We start from the raw sequence: 12,295 nt of genomic DNA on the forward strand, positions 1-12,295 counted from the left end.
AAGTTCAACCTCTTCCATATTCTAATCAGATTCATAAATCATATTCGAATCAATGAATCAACTATTAAAAATTAATATAGAATATTAGAATAACAGAAAAAACTTACATGTTGACTGTTGTTGTAGCTGCAGAATCGAGTAGTGTAGTACAGGCAGCAACACTCGCAGAAGAGAGGCGAGGGGGGATGGGGACATGGCGTGGCGTGGCGTGGCGAGACGCGAGCACTCACAAGGCGTTGGGTGCAGTGATGGCGGATGAGCATAATACGAAACAGAGGGAGCAAGAAAACTAGCGACGAGCACGCGAGGGACGACGAGGGGAGGGGCGCGACGAGACGCGAGCATACGGTGGATCCAGCGAGAGCACACGATGCGGTGCATTTGGAGGAGACATGATTCGCCAGCACATGGTGTGGTGGATCTGGCAAGAGGCACCGCGACAAAGGCAAGCGTGTGGTGGTGGTGAACCGAGATGAGAGTGAAAGGGCTGGGGGAGAGGGGGTGGTACTGTGCCTTTGTGTGTGGGAGTGGGAGTGAGAGAGAATAATGCGAAAATGAGGGGGAGAGGATTTGCGATTTGAATTTATGACAAGATTACCGTCGGATTTATTGGCAAATAAATTCGCCAATAATACTTTGCAAGTGACCAAAATGCAGCGTTGCATTAATCATGGTTACCGACGGATAAATCCCCGGTAATGCTCGCGTCAATTTTTTCATTTTTTTGCCTCCATTATTTATTATCGGTAAATTTATCGTCAGAAAATCAAATCCAACGGTAAATCCGTCAATAAACCCACCGCTAACGTCCAATGCTAAATCTGACTGTAAATTCAACGATATTTAATGTTTTTCTTGTAGTGAACAATCGCGCTCGTTGATAGATTATATATTATTAATAAGTCTTTGTCCATACACAAGTGTAAGGTATAACACCCGCCTATAAATACATGCTAACTAAACTTGTGAGCTCAAATTCATCAAATACTCTCAAAATCAAAATACATACATTTCTGGATTATTATCTTATTATATTTTTCTAGCCTATAACAAAATAATTAGCAATGGGTGTTAATGGAAAAGGAAAATTATCGTTTAGGGTGAGGGTGACCAATGAAGAGGTTGTAGCGGCGGTTTTGCCAATTCAAGACCATTGGCTACCACTCTCAAACCTTGATCTCATTCTTCCACCCATTGACGTTGGTGTCTTCTTTTGCTACAACAACAAAAACACACCAATGAGCTTTGGATCAATGGTGGTGTCCCTTAAGAATGCATTGGCTCAGGCTTTGGTTTCATATTATCCATTTGCTGGCGAGGTGCTGCAAAACTCCATGGGTGAACCGGAGCTTCTTTGTAATAACCGTGGGGTTGATTTTGTTGAGGCGGAGGCTGATATTGACCTTCAGAATCTTAACTTGTACAATCCTGATGAATCCATTGAAGGCAAGCTTGTTCCAAAGAAGCAGCATGGCGTCCTTACTGTTCAGGTACAATTATTTCAGTAGTTGTCATTGCTATAGAATTTCGCTAATATTTGAAAAATATTGCTAAAAATTAAGTTTTTATATAATACGTATACTTCTTTAAAAATCTTAAATCATGGCAATTCCTTTTTCCTTTAACGAAATATATATGACAATCATATTTCATAAATATTAAAAATTATTTATATCAATCAATCATTTATATAAATACCATAGAATAGTAGTCTCTTATCTACAATTATAATTCTCATAAATAATACAGTTAATAAACTATATTTATATTTATAAACAAGATGGAAATAAGAGTACATGAAGTGTGATGCGGTTGATTTTTTTATTCCTGAAAATTTTAATTATTTTACTATAAAAATATTTGAAAAAATACGTAAAACATTTTTGTATACAACAAAAGAAAAAATTAACTACTAAATTGGCATTTGAAAATTTTTTACATTGATAAAAAGAATTTAGATCTTCTAAATTTTGGATTTTTTACTTTAAAGGATAAAATGTGATCTCTCACTATTAAATATTTTTTTTTTATATTTTCTCTTGGTCTCACCTATAAAATAAATAATAAGATATTATACTTTATCTTCTAAATTAAAATTAAAAAATTTAAAAGATCCAAATTCTGACAAAAATATCTTTAAAGAACTTGAAAGACAAAATAGTCTCCCAAAACAATTACATGGCTAATGGAATCAATGACATGACACTAAATCATCTCTTTCTCTCATTTTCTTAGTTAACTAAATAAACATTTGTTAACAGAGACGTGATAAATTAATGTTTAAATATTTTTGTGAAATTTTAAAATTTTTAAGAAATTATCTTGTCTTTTGAATTATTTAATTTAGAGTTGTTTTTGTCGACATAAAAAATTTTTGGATATCAATTTAATAGTTAAGTAAAAAAGAATATTAGTTTGTATAATAAATTAACAATATTTTGTTACATTTGCAACCATCAATTGTCATATAGTTAAATAATATTTTTGAAGATGTAACTATGGGATTTTTAAGAGATGGCATTATTATATCATGAATAAATAGTAGCATAGTAAAAATGTGCAGGCAACACGTTTGAAATGTGGTGGAATAATAGTGGCATGCGCTTTTGATCATCGCATAGCAGATGCATACTCAGCAAACATGTTCCTAGTATCATGGGCCAAGATAGCCCGGCCCATGAAGCCCACTACCGTGGCCACCACCTCGGCACAACCGTGTTTTCGGCGCTCCCTCCTCATCCCTCGACGTCCTCTCTGCATCCAGCCTTCCCTTGACGACATGTATGTCCCCATGAATTCCCTTCCACCACCATCTGAACTCGAACCCAAACCCGAACCCGATAATTTTGACTCACTCATAAGCCGGATATATTACATCACTGCTGATCAACTCTGCCGCATTCAATCACTTGCAAGCTCATCATTAGATCATATCAAGAATCGTACAAAGCTTGAATCTTTCTCCGCGTTCTTGTGGAAGATGGTTGCCATGGCTACATCCTCCACCACCACCACCACCGGTGGCGGAAAAAGGCTTGTTGCCAAGATAGGTGTGGTGGTTGACGGAAGGAAGAGGCTGAGCAACGGTGACAAAAGCAAAGAAGCTACGATGGATAGTTATTTTGGCAATGTTGTTTCCATCCCTTTCGGTGGGAAACCGGTAGAGGAGTTGGTGGAGAAGCCGTTGAGTTGGGTGGCAGAAGAGGTTCACAAGTTTCTGGAAACGGCAGTGACGGAAGAACACTTCCTAGGGCTCATTGATTGGGTGGAAAAGCACCGTCCCTCACCAGTGTTGGCCAGAATTTATTGCGGCAACACAACTGATGTGGGACCCGCTCTTGTGGTGTCTTCTGGTCAAAGATTTCCCGAGTCAGAATTTGACTTTGGTTGGGGAAAACCTGTGTTTGGATCATACCATTTTCCTTGGGGTGGTGATGCTGGATATGTGATGCCAATGCCAAGTCCCAAGAGAAATGGTGATTGGGTGGTGTACATGCACCTTCTCAAACCCCACATACATTTCATTGAGTCTATTGCAAATGATGTCTTTAAGCCCTTCACTTGGGATTACCTCAACAATTAACATTTACTTCATGATTTGTTGCTTAATTAAATTCGCTTTTGATTCTTGTCGTTGCTGGTGTGCTTGTAATATTTAAGAACGGTGGAAATTCAGGTGCAGTCGATACGAGAAGTTGATAACTGAGAGTTGTTAGATGATTTGATTGATTTGACTAAATTTTTATCTAACGACTTTCGACTATCAACTTCGTGAAGTCAACTACACCTGAGTTTTCACTTTTAAGAATATAATAAAAATGTTTTTCATTTATATAAAATTTTGGCATTATTTATTTTTGTAGTGGATGTCATAGTGAAATAAAAGTATCAAAGTCACGATCGTATATTTTTCTCTCCCAAAATAAATTTATAAAAAATTTACGTATAAAAGTTTCTTAAATTAAAGGTGTCAATTTATATATATATAATATTAATAATCTTATATACATTAAAAAATATTTCTCATTAAACTACTTCTGATCTTTTAAAGATTTAATAAGAAATATAATGAAAGATTATATCTAACACATATTTTCATATAAATTCCTTTTTTGGAATTATGTTAATTTTGTATAGATTTTTTTTTATTTTTAGTTTTATGCTAAATTTTCTTTTTGGATTTTAATAAAGATTAAATTTTAGATTTTTAAGTTATAAAAATTTTAATATTTTATTATAAATTATTTTTAAAAAAATTAACCGATAAAAAGACACAAATTATTTAGTAGCTGAACTTGGTGTATATTTTGTATATTTATATGTAATTTGTAGATTTATTGAGAAAACATAAAAGAGAAAAGCTAGATGTAAAGATATTTTAACTAACTCAGCGACATGAAAAAAGAAGAAGAACGTGTTGCTGTTGCTGGGAAAAAATTAAGAGACGACAGAAGAAGAAAAAGAAAAAAGAAAAGAGGAGAATAAGGAGGAAGAAAAAATAAATGATATGTAATAGTGTGTTTCATGCTTTTGTAGTGTTTCATTATTTATACTTGGCAACCAACTTTATTCCAAAATCTCATCCATGGTGTTAAGAATGTTATGAATCACTTAGCAGAAGCTGCATTCATAACCACACAATAGCATGTATATAGTATCTGATAATTAACATATATATATAATTTTCTATATGATTTCCTGGTCACTATTCTCTCTGGGTCCTCCAACATCCTTAGTTTGGAATGCAAATTAATACTCACTAAATGTTTGAAGCCACATGATTCCATGAATTGTTTCACTCTATTTCTATGCTTATGTTTATTAGGTTGTTGTGTTGTTAGTGTCATGCAGAGCACTTTTGTTTTGAGAATAGAATTTAGGAACTCCATACACTCATTTAATCGAATAAGTGAGATACTCATTCGACTAATTTAAATTTATTAACGGTACGATTTAGCTAGCTAGTAATAAGAAGGAATTTGAGAACTAGAAAAATGAAATTGATATTAATTATAAAGAAATTAAAGTTAAACATATCGTTAGAGGACTCTCAATTTAAATTATTATTATTGGAAATATCTTTTGTTTTTTATTTTTTAGAAGTAAATACTAAATTAGTATCCGAAAGATTCTGACGCTAACAAAATAGTACCTAACTAATCTTTGTTATTAATAAAATGATTTTCGAAAGATTTTAAAATTTGACAAAAGTGACCAACTATTAATTGAGTGACCTGGGGTTCAGGTATAGAGTAGGTGACGTGTCAGTTAAAATTTACCCACTTTTAATTTTTATAATTTAAAAAAACTCCGATTTTAATTTTTAAAAAAACCCTAATCCTTTTTTTTTCTAAAACTCTCGTCTCTTTTACTAAATCATTATCATTTTCTAAAACTTTAATCTCCTTTTTTTTCTTCTTTTTCCTCTCAACGATGCCATTTTTGGGAATTAGGTGGTGGTTAACGAAGCTCTGTGGTTGTAGTTGTGGTTGTGGTGGTAGTGGTGGTGGTGGTGGTGGTGGTGGTGATAACGGTAGAGAGGGTGGGATCTGTTGCAGAGGCATCTAATGGAAGACCTTTTGTTCTTGAGACAATGGTTCAGTTTGCGATTGGGAAGGCGTGTGAAGAGGGAAAATGGACGGCGGAGATTCGCTATCCAAGAAAAGGTGTTCGCGTTTGACTTGGAACCTTCAACACCACCAAAGAAGCCGCCAGGGCCTATGACAGAGAAGGTCGTAAGATTCGCGGAAAGAAAGTTAAAGTGAACTTCTCCAAAGAAGATGACAAACACTCCATTCAACAATCTCGCAACATTATTCCAAACCTTCCTCCTCCTCCCATTTGAAGATCGAGTAATCATCCTCCTCTGTATCAATATAGTGATGCCAACAACAACAACAACATGAATAACCAGGCAAGGACTCTGAACCTCAACTTGGAGTTTAGTTACGATCCGAATCATGGAGGAGCCATTGGTGTTGGTGGCGCCATCAACACAGACCCACACTACAAGAAAAATACCCATTTAGCCACACTTTTTTTAAGCTACATTTGAAAAGCGTAGCCTATTCATAGAATAGCCTATCCTATGAATAGGCTACGCTTTTCTCAATGTTACCTTTTTTTTAGAGAAAAGGAAACACAATTCTGGCATCATTTAAAAAATGTAGCCTTAGGTATTATAGAAATCACTTATAAAGCGTAGTCATATGTTGATATCTATGGATACACTTTTTGTACCAAAGAGAACGCTTTTTGAGAGTAGCCTATTTACTAAGTTTTGGGTGCGCTTCAATAGTGATGCCTAAAATATTCACCTATACTTAAATGAATTTTGTTTTCTTTTTAGAAACCCTCCTTCTTCTCCTCCAAAAACACGCGTCTTGCTCAGCTCCTTCTCTGCTTCACGCTGTTTTCACGCCACCACCACTTGCTGTCGCCCTTCTCCTTCGTCTTCTCACCTTCGCTCACCACTCACCATCGCCGCTCCTCATCTTCGTCGCTCACCACTCACCGAGACATTGAAGTTCTCTCTCTCAAAGAAAAATCCTAGCCGCTGCTCTCTTTTTTCAAGCTGTGTCGCCGCCGTCGAATCTGGTCCAGCCGCCGTCCCCGCTCCTACTGCTCCAGCGCTGTCGCAACTTGTCTTTATCATTGCGTTGCGTCGCCTCTGTTCCACTGTCGTTGTCTATTCCAGTTCCGTCGCCTGTACTCCACTGCTCCCTCTCCCTCATCTTGGTTTGAGTTCTGTCCTGCATCTGAGTAAGAATCCCGTCTGTTATTGTTTTTTTCTTGTTTTTATTATGTTATTGCGATTTAATTGTTGGTGTTGTTGCTGTGTAACTTTTAATTGTTCCTGTTAGTGTTGTGAATCTGAATAACAGAGAATGATGACATATTGATTCTAAATCTGAATAGTATTGATTAAGAGAAAAGCAATAATTAGAGGACATGTACTGAAAATTATATGTTAAATCTGAATAGTATTAATTCTTTCTTCCTTTGTTAGAATTTGCTTTTTGATTTTACATTTTGCTTTATGATTTTGTATATTGCTTCATCAGGGTTTATTGATTTTGCTATATTTTGCTGATTGAATCCATATAATTGCCGTAGTTTTTTTTTCCTGGTTAGTTCAGGGCTTAAGATTTTGCACTCTAAATTTAGCGAGTTTAGGCCTTGACATAAATTCAAATTTTGTCAAAATATTCTAATTATTATTTGCACGCAGTTTAATTACAGTTGTCTTGAGATTTAAATTTTGATTCTTGTCCTCAATCATTCCCTGTGTGTTCTTTTAGGACTTATGGTTTATTACATTGCTACAAAGAATTCATTGATGATGCATAGGAAAAAGCTTCATTACAAATCTGAGCATTGATTTTGTGTAACGAGTATTTTAAATTAGTATTTGATAATAAATCTCTCCACATAAGCACACTTAATCAAATTATTAACCTAATTGAGTTATCTGTAGTGATATATAATTGGCAAAGGTTGTATCACTTTTTGGAGAAAATTAATTAAGTTTTATGTTGATTTTTTTATTTTATTTTATGTCCTGACTACATTATAACTTGTGAATTCCATTTCTTTTTTGATATTCAATGTTTTGACAAACTGCCATGGTTTATAATTTATTGATACTTGCCTTTTTTCATGCTTAATCAGTCTGATTTAGAGATATTTTGGAGCTGACTAAGGCTTTTAACATGAAAGAGACGGAGGCAAAGGCACATATATATATATATATATTTAAAATCCATATTACTTTTCTTTAATGCATCACAGCCTTTAATGTATCACCTTGCTCTTTTTATTTTGTTATGCTTCTGTTTTGTGTTGTCTCCTTAATAGTAAAAAGGATTAAGGAGGCTCTATCTTGTGTTTTAGTTAATAGTTTAAGGATTAAGACATGATATTAACTAATGAATATGAATGAATAGTATTATCCTATTGGGCATTTCACCAAAACCTCCTTATTTAGCAGCTAATAGAATCCAATTTATCATGATCTTATTGTGCATTTTACCAAAACCTTATTTTGCAGCTAATAGATTCCAATTCATCATGATTAAATTTCAATATAAAAACCAGGCTGCAGCTAATCCAACCAAAAACACTAACTTCATCTAGTTCTCTTCTTAATCTTAATTAATTTGATGTGATGTTTCCTTATTATATATAGTTCTACGTTCCTAGTAATCTTAGTGGAAAGTAATTAGCTGAAGTTGCTGGTTTTTTGTTGAAAAATGGTAGTTAATTACTACACTCACCTAACTCTCGAAAGGTAAAATATCTATATAAAGGTATTGATGCTTTATTTGAATGTATTGATTTTTGTTTATCTATATAAAGACTTGTTTGAGAAGTGCATGGAGATTGCTCAGAAGTGCCTTGATGATGTACATACATGATGTTGTCCTTGATAGTTATTCAGATGATTGTTACTAAGAAAGTTTAGGAAAATTTTCTTTTGGCATGCATCAACTTCAGCTTGCTTTTTATTTTTGTTATGTCTTTGTTTTGTTAATAGTTTAAGGATCAAGAAAGACATGATATTAATGTATTAACAACTGGTACCTAACATGGAATAAAATAGCAAAACAGAATGGAAGAGTGAATCAAGATGATTTCACTCAATTTACTGATATAGATGAAAGGTAATTCAAGAAAGAAAAGATAAAGGCTGTGATAGTATCCAAATTGTTGTGGTTCTTTTTTTATTTTTATAATTGTGAATTAGTTTAGTCATTTTCACATCTACTACAACAAAAGATAAAGTGATCTGACTTTTTAACTTGCTTCTAACTTTATACCCATGTCAAATGAGAAGCAGCCAAGTATTTCTTTCTACACTCCATGTGATGGAATCTATCTTTCTAGTTAGAACGAGTTCTTATGGATTTTGTGCTGGAGTTGTAGATTTTCTATTCTTGGTATTAGATTTCTTTGTTTTCTCTTTTCAAATAGGATATTGTGAAAAGCTTATTTTTAGTTTTATAATATAACTGTTTAGGATGCAATCATTCTAGTGAAGTTTCTTCTCCGGTTGCTGGGAACTTTCCAGGTTATATGGACTATCAAGTAGGAATAAGACCATAGATCCCTGTTGAGAGAAAATGGGCCCTCGGAATTCAGATGCAGTATTTTACTTGGCTATTTAGTAGTATTTACACAACTGGATTCAGTGATATGTAGTTTCTATTTCGCTTATTTTATTCAATTGATGCCATCAATAAATAATGAATTAATGATGATTTCTTGCTGTTAGAGGAAATAATAATTTTATAAATGTCTGTGATTGTTTAACTGGTTCCAGATCTCTGGTTAGTTTAGTGAATTAGAATTATTGATTAAATGTGTTCCTTATAAAATTCATTGCTTGTTATCTTTATCGTGTTTAGTTGTTGTCATCAGACGATTGACGGGTTATCTGATATGCAATCTCTTAATGCACATTGCTTAGGTTTTTCAATGCGCATATAATTTGGTTTTGTCAAATTCAGAAAAGTTTCTCGTGACATTCTAAATTATTGGTAATGTCCTAACCTACTTCAGCATTTAAGTCTTGACTATTAATTGTAGTACTACACTGAGTTATTAACCTTAATTCTATCACACTCTTCAATGTTGTTGCCGTAACTGTGTCTTTCTTTCTTTGATTTTCACATAATAGTATGTTAATATTGTTTACCTTTGAAGATTGAAACTCTGAGCGATTTCTAATTTTGTTTGTATCACTGCTGCAGGCCATGCAATTGCTGCAGCTGCAATTGTCTTCCCTCCATCAATCAAAATGGAGAAGGAGGAGGAGGAGCTATTTCAGATCAAAGTGCTATAAATGGAGGAGGAGGAGCTGTTTCAGTTGCTCTTGTCTTCAATCAAAATGCTGCCAAGGTAGAGACGACTTCAGAAACTGCTGCATTCTCCCAAAATTCTGCACTTGTTCTTGCCCCAGTTGTCCCAGTGTATGCCCTTGTTACTGTTGTACAAAGTCCTTTTGGAGAAGTGCTTTCTACTGTTTTTGTTGTTAGTATTTCAAATTATATTATATTACTTGCTCAATTTGCAATTCTGATATAGTTAGAGTATAAATAATTATGATTGCTAAAATTTAGTGTTCATTTATTTTAATGCCTTTGTCAAGTTTGTCAATCTTGCTGATTAGTATCTGTCTTTTGCTTCACTCCTTATCATGCTTTCAAATTAAGGAATCAAGTTGTATAGGCTTCTATTTTATTTTCTCTATTTTCAGTTTCTATTTGGTACAAAAGTGCATGGTGTTGCTCTGTATTTGTACAAAATTTGTTTTATGCAATTGATTTTACACTGCCAAGTACCTAGAATTCATGACTTTGATTTAAGAACCCTTGTGGTTTGGTACAAAATGGCACATTTCTTTATGCTAAGTGTCCTTTTATTTTGTTTTCAGATAGATAGCAATGAGTATATTTGGTGGAAGGCTAATGCTAGAAAGACAAAGGAAGAACTAATTGATAGAGAGCCTAAGTTCTTGGATTAGTATATTTCTGTTTAAGAAGGCTTTTGTTGTTAATTGTTTACAATTATATAAACAGCAGCGTATTATAGATGTGCTAAGGAATAACTCTATTCATTTTGTAGAAGCTAATTTAATTTTACCTATTTTTTATTTTAATATAAGATGTATGAATATTTAAAATTATAATCATTCCAATACTTTGGTCTTGGACAGTATCACTTGAAAAACGCACCCTATTTCCAAACGTCAAAAGCGTAGCCCTTGGTACAGAAAAGCGTAGCCTTTGAGAATAAGCAACAGCCGAATAAGAATCACCCCAAAAAGCGTAGTCGTAGCCCAGAAAGCGTAGCCGTAGCCTAAGGCATCATTTTTTTCTACTTTTGGCTACACTTTTCAAGTGTACCTAAATGGGTATTTTTCTTGTAGTGCCATTTGTGAGTTGTGTTGATGAGAATTCTGAGTATGGGTCTGGTTGCTACGAGGTGGAGAAAAAAATGAGAAATGAAAAAGGGGTAGAGTCTTGAGAAGAAGGAGTTGAGTACCAGAGAAGCATCTTTGGTTAGAAGAGTAAGAAGGAGGAAGGTAGAGGCGGCAACGAATGGAAATGAAGAGGATTTTATTGGGAAAAAAGAAGAAAATTGGTGGATGATGATGAGGAAGGGGAAGAGATGAGAATTTCAGAAAAAAGGGGATTAGGATTTTTAGAAAATTAAAATTGGAATGTTTTAAAATTATAAAAATTAAAAGTGAGTAAATTTTGTAATTATTATAATTGTTAACTGACACGTCATCTCTAAACTTTGATTCCAGGTAACTCTACTTACAGTTGGTCGTTTTTGTCAAATTTTAAAATCTTTCGGGAATCATTTTGTCAATAAAAAAGATCAAATACTATTTTGTCAGCATCAAAATCTTTCGAGTACTGATTTAATATTTACCTCTATTTCTTATATATCATCTTTTTTAAGCTTATGTTTAGGGAAAGAAATCTAATATTTATTGCGTGGGACTTATGCAATTGCTATATTATTCCATGGTGGCTACTCTGATAAAGTTGTCAGTTTCATCTTTTTGTAAAGACGTTTTTCTTTTTGTGGTTGTTATTGATTTAAAAGCGTATCACTAAAAGTGTTGCTTAAAGAGAAAGTGTTATCCTTAATCGTTAACTTGGCTCTGATACCAATTTTTCATTTTCGACTTTTCTTTTAATTTCTTTTTCGAAATTTCTACTAAGTCTTCCTATTTTGCTTCGAATAAGTTTATAATTTGTATAGATTCAATTGGTGGTGTTTTATCCAAAGGATTTTGATAAAAGTAATTTGCAACTTCATAATCTAAAGTATTGACCATTTCTACAATTTCTCTTGTATTTGTTATATAATTATTTATTACTAGTCCTTGATGTATATTTATAATCCTAATTTCGTACTTATAGTTTTTTAATTCTGTTCTAATTTCTATCATAATTATAATATTCTTTTTTACATGGATTATTATATATAAAATTTTTTATCTGTTTGTCTTTTTCTTTAATATAATTTCTCAAATCCTCAAGAACTTCTTTTATTTCTACACTTTCTCTTATTTCTAAATATCTTTCTAATTTTTCAATTTCATTCTTCATTTTTTCTTTCAATAGCTTTAATTCTTTTAAATCATAATATAGTTTTCCAGGCATTTATAAATTTCCTAAATTTAATTCCAACTTGTTTATATTTATTCTTATTTCTAACCTTTTTATTATAAGATCATCAATTTCGATATGAAGATGATTTAATTCTTTTTTATACT

General features: G+C 33.2%; 1 protein-coding gene across 1 annotated transcript; it reads left to right on the forward strand.

The window, feature by feature from the left end:
* The first annotated feature begins 1,064 nt into the window (after positions 1–1,064).
* LOC107620471 (coniferyl alcohol acyltransferase-like) lies at positions 1,065–3,583 on the forward strand. The gene is made up of 2 exons (XM_021114097.2): positions 1,065–1,490; positions 2,564–3,583. The coding sequence occupies exons 1-2, from the start codon at positions 1,065–1,067 to the stop codon at positions 3,581–3,583; spliced, it is 1,446 nt and encodes a 481-aa protein (XP_020969756.2).
* Positions 3,584–12,295: the final 8,712 nt, after the last annotated feature.

Source organism: Arachis ipaensis, chromosome B10 (genome assembly GCF_059453495.1).
Source record: "Arachis ipaensis isolate K30076 ecotype BB chromosome B10, ASM5945349v1, whole genome shotgun sequence".
Taxonomy (NCBI): domain Eukaryota; kingdom Viridiplantae; phylum Streptophyta; class Magnoliopsida; order Fabales; family Fabaceae; genus Arachis; species Arachis ipaensis.